The 14515-nt window shown below is 54.8% G+C and overlaps 1 protein-coding gene across 5 annotated transcripts in view; it reads right to left on the bottom strand.

The window, feature by feature from the left end:
• The window catches only part of LOC127035674 (ultra-long-chain fatty acid omega-hydroxylase-like), a 48609-nt gene that overhangs the window by 12930 nt on the left and 21164 nt on the right, over window positions 1-14515 (bottom strand). For all 5 annotated transcript variants that reach the window (XM_050925868.1, XM_050925872.1, XM_050925871.1 and 2 more), the window contains 2 exons: window positions 6472-6694; window positions 5190-5334 (listed from right to left, as the gene is read on the bottom strand). In XM_050925868.1, coding sequence (XP_050781825.1) covers window positions 5190-5334; window positions 6472-6694 — 368 coding nt within the window. The remainder of the gene's footprint in view (window positions 1-5189; window positions 5335-6471; window positions 6695-14515) is intronic.

The following is a 14515-nucleotide window of genomic DNA, read 5'->3' as shown; positions in this document are numbered from 1 at the left end:
AGCAGCCATGTGCCGAGCCGAGCTCAGCCTGAGACCTGAGCCGTTCCCCAGCTCTGAGAGCCGGGCAGCTTCCTCCTCAGCCCTGTGGAGGAAGGCTGGTCTCAGCAGCCAGTCCTCCTGGCCGGGGGCTTTTCTAGGGAGCAGCACACACAACAGATAGTTCCAGGCGCCTGCTGGGAATCCAACCTCTGCTGAGCTCCAGGACAGTTGGACGGACGGACACACAAACTCCTGGCGCTGGGGCCACCCTGACTCCAGCAGCATGGGTTTAACTGCCTCTGGGTGGAAGAGCCACAGAATGGGAAGCCAGGGGCCAAACCACCAAATGCAGGAGTGGCCATAGCGCCCGACGAGCTCATCAACGCACTGCATCCCTTCCTCCATGTTCTGACCCTACAACAAGGAGCCATGGGTTAGCCATGGGCCAGCTGAGACTCCGGCCAGGGCGACATGCTGGGCCCAGCGCCTGACTCAGCCCACTCAGCTCCCCCCACAGACGCACTGCTGGCTGTTCTCAGAGTGCCCCCAGCTTCATTTCTAATGGGGGAGGGGAAACTGCTCTAACCTGGCAGTAGGTTGGACAGGGCCCACTTGGGCTTCCTGTGTTATCGCAAACACGGGCTCCCAGCTGTTCTCTGTGCAGAGCTGAACCCGGGGGCATGAGCCCTCAGCCCTGGCATGAACTAGCTACATGCATTCACACAGCCCCGGCACTGCACCCCTGCCCTGCGCTTCTCTGCCATCCAGCTGAGCTGAGCAGGAGATTGAGTGCCGAGCAGCCCCCCTGGACTGGGGGCTCCTGAGCCCTGAAACACCCCTGTCCTGGCACAGTGACATACAGCTCTGCTCCAGGCAGCAACTCTCTCCGCTCAGACCCAACCACTGGCTTGGAGCACTAAAGCCAGACCTCCCCCATCTGCGTCCTGCCAAGCCAGCCTGGCACTGGGGAAGGGAGCTGGACTCTGTTCCTGCTGCTGCATCAGCAGGGCCGGTGCTACCATTTAGGCAGCCTAGGGCTCCAGAATAATTGGTGGGTGGCATTTTGCTGGAGGGGGCGGCAGGCAGCTCCGGTGGAGCTGCCGCAGTGGTGCCTGCGGAGGGTCCGTTGGTCCGCGGCTCCAGTGGAGCTGCCGCAGTCGTGCCTGTGGATGGTCGGCTCCTCGCGGGGCTCCGGTGGACCTCCCGCAAGCACGACTGCGGCAGCTCCACAGGAGCCACGGACCAATGGACCCTCCGCAGGCACCACTGCGGCAGCTCCACCGGAGCTGCGGGACCAGTGCGCAGGGCGGCGAAATTGCTGTCCGCCTCAGGCACTCAAACCCCTAGCGCCAGTCCTGTGCATCAGCAACAGGGATTGTTTACAAAGTTTCAGCAGATAGAACTGGGTCCCTGGGCACAGCCCCTAGCCGCTGGAATGGGCAGCAGTTCAGGGATGAGCAAACAGGCCCCCGCTTAGCTCCACGTGCCCTTGGCCCGGCAGGCCCAGACACCACTTGGAACAGAGCTAATTGGAAAGAGTGGTAGCAGTACATTAACTGGAACAGAGATGTCACCTCTGCAAGGGGGTAGGAGAGGATGGAGCAGGAGCCCCCAGGCCAGACAGCACCAACCAGGCCGGGGACTGGACTCCTTCGGAGTCTGGCTTCTGCTTATTGCACGCCCCCCTGCAGCGCACAGCCCCAGTAACTCGCTCACCAGGGCAGTGCTAGGGGTGCAGAGCTGCAGCAAACCCTCATCCTCTGCAACACCCGGTGACTCCTCTCAGCACCCGGATGATTGGCACTACGAGAGACACCAGAGCACTGGGCAACCAGCCCTAGCAGGGGCCACTCTACGTGGGTGGCAGTGAGGGGACAGGGCCAGGACAGGCTCCCCATGTCACTGATCATTGCTGGCCATCACTATCCTGCCTCTGGAGTGTTTCCGTGTCCTCCCCATGGGGCCCCAGTTGCTCCTGCAAGACCAGTGATGACACAGGTCCCCAGTGGGGAGGTGGCTCTGCTTGCTGCCCCCAAGGAGTTCAGTCAGGCAGTGCCCTTGGCCCTGCTGCCCAGAGTGTCTGAGCCATCACCCTGCCCAGGCTGGAGGGGCCTTTGTGGTGTAGCAGCTCCTGCCGGGTGCTGCCTCAGGTCTGCCCTGCATGGCCGGGTCCCTCCTCCTGCTGTTCCCAGGAGCCCGGACACAGCGCTGATGGAGCTGAGAGCCTCAGTCCCGGCTATAGACCATTGGCTCTCCATGCAGGAGACAGCCAGTCTGTGCTCCCTGTGCCCAGGAGAGGAACTGCTAGTGCTCAGTGGCTCTGGTGGGGTGAGGGCTTGTCCATGGCTCCCTGGCAGCACCAGGTGCAGTGGGGGGTTTGCCACAGGGGCACCATCTCCTCACTTCTAAAGGTGGAGCAGTAGCTGTCAGGAAGCTCACAGTCTGCAGCCCGTGGTGGTGCTCTGTGTGCTACTGCACACCTTCTCCCGTCCCTCCTTGGGTCATCACTGGACTCAGGCCCATTCCCTTATGGCAGCAGGGAGCTTCTGGGTGCCCCTGCATCCAGAGGGTAGCAGGAACTGGCTGGGCTGGACTCCTCAAAGCAGCAAATGACACAATCTCTCAAGAGCCAACCAGGAATCGGCCCATACCAGGGCCCAAGGAAGACCCCGCCATGAACACTTGGCCCCCACAGCTACATAGCCCCATTTTATTCCCCTGCCTCCCTGCACAGAGCACATTGACTGCCTTCGCCCAGGGTGAGCTGGTGCAGACACTGGCCTGCAGCAAGAGCAGTAGGGAGCTGGAGAAGCTGGACTAAGGCAGCCCATCCTCTGGGGGGATCCAGAGCTGCCTCGGAGGAAGGGGATTCTGCAGAGCCCAGCCCGGGTCCGATGGGGTTTCCAATGTAGCACAGCCCCTCGAGACAGACTAAAGCTTCCTGGGGCTGCCTGGGCAGAGCTGTCCCACAATGAAGCAGGGAGGCAATAGCTCTTCCCTCCACAGTGCCCCCCCACCTCCAATAGCACAGTGACAGCAGGGGAGGAGTCTGGGAGGAGCCACCAGAACAACTCAAGCTCTGGAAAATCTGCCTCTCTGGGGAAGGCTATAGGAGCCCAGTGGATTTAATTTCTTTAAGAGCAGGAAAAGAGGTGCCTAGATCCCAGCTACCAGCCCCTCCCTGGGCAGGGACGCCTGGCAGCAGAGGGCTCTGCCATCCAGCAGACAGCAGCTGAGTGAGATCCAGCAGGAACAAACTCAGACTGGTAACGCCGTTCAAGTGTTTAACAGGGAGGGGAATGAGCCCTGGGAACAACTGGAGATGGGCTGTCCCTTTGTAATGCTCCCTCCAGCCAGGAGCTTGGGGCTGGCTGCAGGGAGCTGTGGGGAGGGTCTCTGGCTTGTGTGACACGGGCAGTCAGATTAGAGGAGCAGAACGGTCCCTCCTGGCCTGACCCACCCTGTATTCAGCTCTGGGCCCCCTGGAACCCTCTCTACAGTAATCCAATCCCAGCTGCCAAGGCCAGAAGAGGCTGCTGGGCCCACACAGTGCAGAACCCAGAGGAGACTGGCCAAGGTGGCAGGGAAGGATTGGTTCACCCGGGCAGGAGTGTCAGTTGAGCCAAGAAGCCTGCCCTGATTATGTATGAGAACATGAGGGTTACAACCCACAGGAGTGGGGGTGGGGGAGGTTGAGCTGGAGCAGAGCGAGATCCAGGCTGGACAGTGCAGACTGAGGAGCTATTGCTGGGAGAGGCTCATTAGCGCCCCAGGCAGATTGTCCCCTCTGGTGCCTTCCCCAGGGCTCTGGTTGGGCTGCTTTGCAGGGCCCCAGGTGACTGGCTCCCAGCCCTACCCTGAAAAGATCAGGAAAACCTTCATACCGGCATGATGTCACACTGGGGGTAAGAGACTGACTGGGAGCCCTGTCCCTTGGGATGGTCACAGCAGCCCTGGAGAACACACTGCTGAGGCCAGTCCTGCATAGGTTCCCCAGGGACAGGTTAGAGGGGCCCAGGTAGTCTTTCCCATCTCTGGCCCCACAGGTTGCGTCTACACTGCAATTAGACACCTGTGACCTGCCCACGTCAGCTGACTCAGGCTCCAGCCTGATCCCAAATGTCTATACTGCAGTTTTACAGCCCTGAGCCTAAGTTCTGGGACCCCATGGGTGTGAGGGGGGGAGGTCACAGAGGCCAGGCTCGAGCCGCAACCAAAATATCTACACTGCAGTCTAAAGGCCTGTCATAACTATAAAGGGAAGGGTAACAACCCTCCTGTGTACAATTCTATAAAATCCCTCCTGGCCAGAGGCACCAAAATCCTTTTACCTGTAAAGGGTTAAGAAGCTCAGATAACCTGGCTGATATCTGACCTAAAGGACCAATAAGGGGACATGATACTTTCAAATATTGGGGGCGGGGGGGTGGGGGAAGGCTTTTGTTTGTGCTCTTTGTTTTGGTGATGTTCACTCTTGGGACTATCAGTCCATGTTCTCCAAATCTTTCTGAACCAGTCTCTCATATTACAAACTTGTAAGTAACAGCCAGGCAAGACGTGTTAGTTTTCATCTTTGTTTTCTCAACCTGTAAATGTTCCTTTTGCTAGAGGGTTTACCTCTGTTTGCTGTAACTCTAAACCTAAGGTTAGAGGGGGTTCCTCTGGGCTCTCTGAGTTTGATTACCCTGTAAAGTTATTTCCATCCCAATTTTACAGAGATGAACTTTACCTTTTCTTTAATAAAATTCTTTTAAGAACCTAAATGATTTTTAATTGTTTTAAGATCCAAGGGTTTTGGATCTGTGTTCACTAGGACTAATTGGTGAGGGTATACTGTCAAGCCTAACCAGGAACAGGGGTGTAAGGACTGAGGGAGGGGAGGAATTAGTCTCACATCTGCCCAGGAAAGGAGGAGGGTTAGGGACTTGGAACTCTGCCTTTCCTCAACTATTTCCCAAGTGGCTCTCCCCTAAGATTTGAAGCATGCTTGGTGGTGGCAGCTTACTGTTAACCTAAGCTGGTAAATAAGCTTAGGGGATCTTTCATATGGATCCCCACATCTGTACCCTAAAGTTCAGAGTGGAGAAGGAAGCCTGACACAGCCTCACAGCCTGAGCCAGCTGACACAGGCCGGCCATGGGTGTCTATATGCAGTGCAGACATACCCTCAGAGTCTCAAACCCCCTCCCCCCCCCCAGGAGCCAGCATACCTGAGGCTGTTGTGATCGGCTTGAGGTAATCAGGGTGCACCAGGGACAGGACTGGTAGGAAGGGCCCCATCCATGTCACAAAGGCCTGGGAGAATGTAGCCACTGTTTGGGACACCAGGCTCAGCCCCTCCTCACCAGGTATGAACTGCAGGAGGGACAGGGCAGAGTTAATATAGGGTAGGATTGGGTCCCTCCTGGAGTCCAGAGCAAGTCAGTGCACACCAGACGGGGCAGAATCAGATCCTCTGATCAGAGGCAGGGATCTCCCCACTGCCACGTGCAGTGCCGCACCAAGTGTATCTGTCAAGACCCTCACCTCTTGAGCACGGCCGATGCCTGATATCACGGCACATGGTGACTGTGGCAAGGGCATAGCCAGCTACACCAGGTGGGACCATCCCGCCAAGGGCTTTATAACCCTCCCTGCTCCACAGCAAAGGCGACCAAACAGGCTCAGCAGCCACTCACCATCAATGCAGGCAGAGCCACTGGGGTGCAGCTGGCTGGCAGGGGTGGCACAGGGCAGGGCCAGGGAGCATGGCAGGGGCAGTCGTGAGCAGAGATGCTTCTATGGATTGGTTCCCTTAGAGCCCCCTGCCACTGGGCAAGTGTCTGGGCACCGGAGTCCAGAGTCACCCACCAGGGCACATCCCACACTCAGCCTTGGGCCCTGCCTGGAGAATGTGGCATTTGAGTGCAGGCCACTGGGTGGGTAGGGGGCCATTCACCCCCCCCAACTCTACATGTGGGCCAGAGCCCCAGCTGCCCCACCACTCCCGCCTCATTCAGTGCCAGAGATGGAGCCCAGGGGCCTGCTGTCTCAGGGGTGCATCAGAGCCAGAAGCCATAGGAAGGGACCGATCCACAGCAGGATGAGAACAGCAGTATGACCGATGCCTCTGACACCAGCTTCCTCGTTGGGTCAGGACATTTGACTGAGTTCAGAGGCTGCCCACTCTGGTGCCAGACAGGGCGTATGCTGAGAACCTGATGGAGCTGTCCCAGGACCCTTGTCTCCTACCCCTGCTTGGTCCCAGCCCCATTCCCACGTGTCTGATGTATGGGCACGACTCCCTGAGCGACCTTCCAGGCCATGCACCAGCTGGGACCAGCAGAGTCACCTACCCCCAGCCCTCTCAGGGAGTATTCCACCAGCCCCTCCCTTGGGGTGGGCAAGGGTGGCTCCTCCCAGCAGGGATCAAGCCATGACTCAGTGGCAGCAAGGAGTAAGAGGGAAAAGAAGACACTCACTGGCTCCCCACCCCCATGTGACATGACCTACCATTCCCAAGTGTCCCAGCAGCCAGTTGCGACGCGGGGGCTCTGGAAAGCAGCGCAGCCGCTGGCAGTTCACATAGTAGCGGTGCCAGGAGTTCCCGAGCTGCAGGAGGGTGCGGAAGAGCAGGGCCAGCAGGGCAAGGAGCAGGGCAGAGATGGTGTAAGCATGGACGGGGGTCCGCTCCATGCTCAGCAGCTCCAGCACCCAGTCCATGAACGGCAGCATCCTGCCGGGAGAGACAGGGCATTACCAGGGTGAACTGCCACTGGGTCACTTTGTGACAAGCTGTATGTTACTGAGCTACTGAGAGGTAGATATGATGGAGGGTAGGGATAGGGTCCAGAGTGACCTAGACAAATTGGAGGATTGGTCCAAAAGAAATCTGATGAGGTTCAACCAGGACAAGTGCAGAGTCCTGCACGTAGGAAGGAAGAATCCCATGCACTGCTACAGGCTGGGGACCTACTGGCTAAGCAGCAGTTCTGCAGAAAAGGACCTGGGGGTTACAGTGGACGAGAAGCTGGATACAAGTCAGCAGTGTGCCCCTGTTGCCAAGAAGGCTAACAGCATATTGGGCTGCATTAGCAGGAGCATTGCCAGCAAATAGAGGGAAATGATTATTCCTGGCTATTCGGCACTGGTGAGGCCTCATCTGGAGTATTGTGTCCAGTTCTGCGCCCTCCACTACAGAAAGGATGTGGACAAATTGGAGATAATCCAGCAGAAGGCAATAAAAGTGATCAGGGGGCTAGGGTATATGACTTATGAGGAGAGGCTGGGGGAACTTGTTTAGTCTGCAGAATAGAAGAGTAAAGGGGGATTTGATAGCAGCCTTCAACTACCTGAAGGGGGGTTCCAAAGAAGCTGGAACTAGGCTGTTCTCAGTGGTGGCAGATGACAGAACAAGGAGCAATGATCTCAAGTTGCAGTGGGAAAGGGGTAGGTTGGATCCCCCACACAGCCAATAGCCCTTCCTGCTCCCCAGAAGCAATGTGTGTATGGGAGGGGTCTCATATCCCACTCTCCCCACCTCCCAGATTCCTGCCAGGGTTTTATATCCACTGCAGCCACCTGACCCTTCCCTAGGGCACAGGCCTGGGGTCTGTAAAACTGCCACAGAGCTTCCATGGGTGGGCAGGGTACTTGGCAGCAGGGCACCAGCTCCCTCGACCCTTGCCATGCTGCAGAGGGGCCAGTGCTCGCACCTGCCCTCCGCAGTGCCCACAGTCCCTCTTCCTGGCTCACCTCTGCTGCACAGCTGGCTCCTGCTCCCTCCCTCCCCCCCTGCACATAGCTGGCTCTAGCCCTCAGGGCCCAGCACCTGTCCCACACCTTCTGGGCACAGCTGGCTCCTTTCCTGCCCTTCCCCCCTGCACACTCCAGCTCAGGGCTGCTGCACAGAGCTGGACCTTGCCCCAGCTACCTGGAGGCTCAGTGCGGTCCCTCACAGCCAGAGCCTCTCCGAGACCCTCATGCATGCAGCTGGCTCTGAGTTTTTACTCCCAGCGCCTCCAGCTCCTGCCCTCCTCCCCCCATAACAGCTGGTGCTGGGCTCTCCGGGGAGGCGACACAACAGCCACTCCCTGCCTGCCTTCCCCAAAGCGACTCAGGTGCAGCGACTGGTCTTTCCCAGGCCCTGGCTTCCTTACCTGCCTGGAGCTCCCTGGACACCAGCTGCAGCAGCCTTTCCCTTGGGTCCAGGGCTGGCTCTAGGTTTTCTGCCAACCCAAGCTCAGGCGATGCTGGGGCTTTCAGGCAGCGCTGGAAGCTGAGAGAGTGATGTCACCTTCTCCCAGCACCCACAGGGGCTTTACCCCCTCCCCCACCCGGCCACACAGAGAAGCCCCAATATAAGGGGTGGCACAAGGCAAAGCAGCAGCCAGTGCACAGCTGAGGCGTCCGGCTCGACTCACCCTCTCCTCCCCAGGCAGTGGCTGGGCCCTGGCAGCTCAGCATCCTGGGGCTGGGGCTGGGGCTTCCCCTTCCAGCTTGGGCCAGGGGCACAGCACCCTCACCCCATCTGAGTGGCACAGCTCTGAGAGTGCAAGTGCCTCAAAGAAAAAGGCTGGCCAGAATGACACCCCTGGAAATGTGCCACCCCAAGCAGTTGCTTGCTTTGCTGGTGTCTAAAGCTGGTCCTGCTTGGGTGCTAAAGCCTGCCAAGTCTGGTGCTGCCAAGGAGGGACTTCCCAAGCTAGCATTCCAGTGGGCTGTAACCTGAGGAGCAGCTCCCTGCTAGAGTCAGTCTCCAGCTGCTAGGACAGAGACTCCTTAACCTGGCATCCAGAGTCACTCTAGAAACCAAAACTCCTTTGTCTCTGGAGCACCTGCCCTGAACCCCACTGCATACCACTAGAGCGCTTACACTGGGCCCCCCACCCTCAACAGTAACGGGGCACCCCCACTCCCCTCCCAGCCAACAGCCCTCCCCGCTCCCCCTCCCGCCCAGCCAATAGCCCTCCCGGCCGTGCAGGGACATCGGGGCATTCGCTTCCGCCAGGACCCCTGTTCAGGGGAAGCCCCAGTGCAACCCCCGGGCTGCGCCATGCGGAGCCCTGCCCGGGTAGGGGACGAACCAGAAGCTCCACTCACCCAAACCAGACACGTACACCAGAACTCACAGCCCAAGCTCGAGGAGCGGCCTTTATAGCCAGACGGGGAATGACCTTGGGCCAGGTGGGGAGGCGGGGCCAAGCCCTGGGCCAGAGAGGGGGCTTGGCTCATTTCAGCTCGGCTCGGCGGGTGGTGGGCTCCAGGCTCGGATACGATCACCCCGCACTGGGGTCCGTTCAGGTCGGGGTGTGGCTCGGAGCGGCTGCAGCCTGGGACCATTGCTTGGCTCCAGCACCGGCAGAGCCCGGCCACCAGCTCCAGAGAGCAGGGGCCACAGCTCACCCTCCAGCCCGCAAGGCCTGGGAGCCACCTCTGCTCTTGCATCAGCAGCTGACGTGTCTGCCTGGTTCCATCCGGGGGCACCTGTGCAGCTGCTCCCACCCCAGCTCTGCCCATAGCGACTCCGGAGGCTGCAATGCTGTGCTGGTGCCACCCAGGGAACCTTGTTCCTCTGGCGAGGGGGCAGGGAGCCCAGCCTGATGCTCAGAGCCTCTGCAGCTGCCAAGGAGTGGGAGTGAAAAGCCTAGCCTTCCCCCACCACCAGCACGAATTGGCTCTGCACTGGATGAACCTGGGCCCATCACACGGAGTCACTGCACAGACCCAAACACACACCCCGGGAAGCCCGTCCAGAACAGTGTCATTTTCAGAAAAAGCCTGCTAACCTGCTAACCCCCTACTTTGCACCCCATGAACATCTGACGCCCACAGCTTGGGATTGCTCTGTTGTGTTTGTGTCTGAAGGCAAAGTTAGGGTGTGTAACAAACAGTAATCCAGGTTGCTCTGAGACCTAATTCAAAACTAAACAAGCAGGAAATTAACACACTGTTAATCTTTCACTAATTTATCTCTACTAGCAAACTGACACCAATTATGGTACAGAATAAAAAAACTAGCTTGGAACAGAGTCATAACTCCATATTAACAATGGTGCTCACTGGTCACTAGCAGTGAGTGACCCTGGGCCTCAGCACATACAAGTGTGAGTCTCTTTGGGAGCCAAAGGAGCAGCTCTGGAGCTTCGGGGCAGCAGTCGACACAGCAACCTCTAGGGGCTATGGCTTCACTTCAAAACCAGGTGTGTTTTTACAAGGGCATAGCGCTGATCAAGTACAACCCTAGAGGAGACATGTACCTAGGTGAGCTCAACCTTAAGTGTGTGTATGGGGGGTCTAGTGCTGATCTCAGCAAGTTACATGAAGATAAAAACTACCAGTGCGTCATCTCCACCAGGGCTGTATAGTGAGAGTCAGAGAATTTAAGGCCAGAAGAGACCATTAGACCACCCAGTCTGACCTCCGCAGGCCCTTACATGTCACTCAGCTACCCCTGCATGGAGCCCAGTAACTTGTGATGAACTAAAGCATCTCCCAGAAAGGCCTCCAGCCTGGATCTGAACACATCAAGAAATGGAGAATCCACCACTTCCCCTGGGAGTTTGTTCCAATGGCCAATCCCCCATTATAGAGCTATCACTCTTGTAGAAACAATTGTTTTGGCAGTGAAGATGGAGCCTATGTGTGTCAAAGCTCATGTTCTTCTTCACTTACTCCTGGTCTCGTAGGGTTCTGAGGATGACTGAAAGCAACCTTAACTTCCAGCAAGCCTCATGTGGGGCTAGATTTGCTTCCAGGACTTTTACAGAAAATAACTGAAAACAGCACACTGTAGCTGAAGGCAATTGTGAAATGAGCCTAAGAGATAAGGCACTTTTCTGAGAGAGGAAGCTCTGCAGAAAGGTCATTTTTAAACTGATTTCTTCTTTCATGGTTTTGAGTTGTATAACAATAACACCTAGCTCTTATATAGCACTTTCCACTAGCAGGTCTCAAAGCGCTTTACAAAGGAGGTCAGTCAGTATCATTATTGCCATTTTACAGATGGGGAAACTGAGGCACAGAGCAAGGAACGGCCCTGCTCAACATCACCCAGCAGGCCAGAGCTGGTAATAGAATCCATATCTCTTGAGTTCTTCCCTCCAAGTTCATTTCCTCCAAACCAAGACCCCATCCTGCAGCAGCTGCAGCCCCAGGGGATGCACAATCTGACACAGGATTGGGGCCGACAGTTTTTCTCTGGATATTATTCTATAGAGTGCTATGGAAAAGAAAACCCTGGCATCAACTGAACTCTGGGTCGCTCCAGCCCCACCAAACCAATATGGGATAAGTTCCCTTGGTCCTTCAGGGTACTGGTGACTGAATCCTGGGCTCTCCCATGCAATGTAGATGTGAGCTAGAAGAGTGAGTCAGGTTTCCTTTCAGTCACACAACTCTATGTTTAAATGTTTGTTCTATTGAGGTAAAAGGTTGACAAAATATACAAGGAAGTACACAGGCCCAACATTATCCGTACTGCAATCCAACAAACATTACCTTGCTTTTTCATTATCAAGGATACAATGTTTATGAGAGGGTTGTAAATACTGTTCTATTAACCTCACATGTTTCATGACTCTGTCTAGTGAAAAGGCAGCATATACTTACCTTGGGGCATGCCACCTTTACCCCATTTCATATGCCATCTTTGGGATAGAAACACCTATGAGCCATCACTGGCTTTTTTTCTCTCCCTGAGAAATTCAAGCACTTTGCAAACTAATTAAATCAGATATATATTTAATTAACAGATGTTAAGGTCAGATTTAAAGACTCCAAGTGATGGAGACCCCATTATGTCCCTAGAGCAGTTGTTCTGATGGTTCCTCACTGACAAAAAATTCTAGTCTGATTTTTGTGTCCATTCAGCATGTTTGTTAGATTAAGGAGCCCTGTATCATCAGCAATCTCCTCCATAGAGACAGGATAACAGCGAGCAGCTAAGGGCTGAGTTTCCATGGGAGTTTGTAAGAGATATTTTGAAGGCTTTGCTCTATCGGTACATTACAAGAGTGGACAGCTATTGTGACCTGCACCGGACGTGCCACAGTCGCTTCCTGCCTGAAGAGAGAGGAGACTCCCTCTGCATGAGGTGTGAGGCTGGTAGCTTGATGGAGGAGAAGGTTTGTGGTCCAGAGGAACAGGTGATCACTTTGCAAAACAGCAGGGGTATGGCAAATTTCCTGGATACTCAGATCCAGCCTGCACCATGGCAGATACCACACTGAGAGGCTGTGGAGTCCAGTGACCAAGGGAGACAAGAAAACAGAAAAAATGACTGGAAATTTGTCATCTCCAGAGGTAGGAGAACCCAAAGGATCTGCTCACAGTTGGAAGTATCAAATTGCTGCCGGGTGCTGAGTAAGACATCTGAAGAGAGCAACCTCCAAGAACCAACCAAAGGAAAGGACCTACAGACTTCAGAGGAAAGAACTGAGAACTGCTGCCAGCTCAGACTAGACAGACTCAGACAAGCCCAAGAGAACATTCACAACTGGCCAAAGAAGACAAACAGTCCTTGGTGGGGACGGTATGCTAAGAAGAATGGACAGGAAATTCTGCAATGGGAAGAAGCATGGCAGGACAGCTTGCTGCCTTCTGTGAGCAAAGATGAAGGACACCACCCCCAGAATAAACAAGATTCTGAGGTCTCAGGAGAGACCCCTTGTGCAGTGATCCACAAAGATGCCACCTCAGACATGTTTTCGCAGATCCTGGAACGCTCCTGCACAGGCTGGAGGCAGGGCTTAAAAAGGGAAGCAGAACATCTCAGAAGGGGGCAGGCAGTGGAAGGGAGCAGACCTGTGCTCTGAACTCTGCCAGTGAGTGATCCTCTTCACATGGTACAAACACCCAGATATGTAAACCAGCCTCAGTGTTATGCATCCAACAAATCCAAGCACAAAGGGGCATGTAAGGAGAACATTTTAAATTATCTCTATATTAATACCTGGGGAATAAACAAGAGGAGTTGGAGACACTCACATAAGAGCAGACACACAACACAGCTGGTATTACTGAAACTTGCTGGATCGGATTTGTGATTGGAATGTTAAAAATCAGTGATTACAACTTGTTCAGTAAGGACAGAATGGGAAAAAGGGGAGAGGTGGTACTTTAGCTCAAAGACACTGTTCCTGTCATCTGTCACAAACAATGCAGAATCACAGGACCACAAAGGCTAATGGATTAAAGTTCTCACTGGCAAAAGTACAACTGAGGATGAGGTGAGAGGGGGGTACTGGTGGGCATCTGTTACAGACCACCTAATCTCACTAGGGAACAGAACAAACTGCTTCTTAAGCATCTGTCTATAATGTGTAGGAAGAAACACTGTGTTATCGTGGGTGACTTTAACCTGGGAAACATTTGGTGCACATTTCCTTTGGCCGGTAACCAAACTTTCTTGGAGTGTCTAAAAATAATAGACAATAATTTTCTAACACAGAGAATCCTGCACCCAACACGAAGGAACTCGGTGTTGAACCTCGTTCTGAGAGATAAAGAATGGTTAGTCACTGAGCTGAACATTGGCAGTTGCCAAGGTACCAGTGATCATGGTCCGGTTGCATTTACTTTGTGCAAACAAAACAGCACCAACTAGGACCAACTTCTCTTCTGCAGATTAAACAATCCCAGTTCCTTCAGCCTCTACTCATAAGTTATGTGCTCCAGCCCCCTTATAATGTTTGTTGCCCTCTGCTGGACTCTTTCCGATTTTTCCACATCCTTCTTGTAGTGTGGGGCCCAAAACTGGACACAGTACTCCAGATGAGGCCTCACCAATGTCGAATAGAGGGGAATGATCATGTCCCTCGATCTGCTGGCAATGCCCCTACTTACACAGCCCGAAATGCCATTAGCCTTCTTGGCAACAAAGGCACACTGTTGACTCATATCCAGCTTCTCGTTCACTGTAACCCCTAGGTCCTTTTCTGCAGAACTGCTGCCTAGCCACTCGGTCCCTAGTCTGTAGCAGTGCATGGGATTCTTCCCTCCTAAGTGCAGGACTCTGCATACCTCTTCTCAGACAGATTCCAGGCAAACTCCCTCTATTAGCTGCTCCGCTGTTCCCCGCTCAGCTGATTTGCAGCTGACTGCCTTTTTATAACAGTCAGGCCCATTCAAGGCCCACCTGGAACAAAGCACTCCCAATTCACACTTTTCAAACAATCAAGCACACAGTCAAACTGACAAACTGTCCCCACAACAGACACTCAGATACTCACCAACACAGGGAGTCCCTTCCCCCAACCCACTCAGGATCAGATTCACACACGGGAAGGTGTCCTAAATAGCCTTTCCCTTGTGTCATAGGTAGGGCTGAAAAGCCCTTCCCCACACTTTTGCCCTTCAGCCATTCCATGTGCCTTTTGTCTGACACCTTTGTTCACATTCGCACAGACAAAGGGCTTGTGTACATACAGCGCTGCAGCAGCCCGGCTGTACCAGTGACGTATGTCTGGTGAAGATGCTGTCTGCCGAAAGGAAGTTCTAAATGTATGTGTAACTGATGACATAGCTAAACACTCAGCACCAGATCCAGGCCCTTGGC

Source organism: Gopherus flavomarginatus, chromosome 16 (assembly GCF_025201925.1).
Source record: "Gopherus flavomarginatus isolate rGopFla2 chromosome 16, rGopFla2.mat.asm, whole genome shotgun sequence".
NCBI lineage: Eukaryota > Metazoa > Chordata > Testudines > Testudinidae > Gopherus > Gopherus flavomarginatus.
Note: the sequence above shows the minus strand (reverse complement) of the source record. Positions and strands in the feature narration are given on the sequence as shown.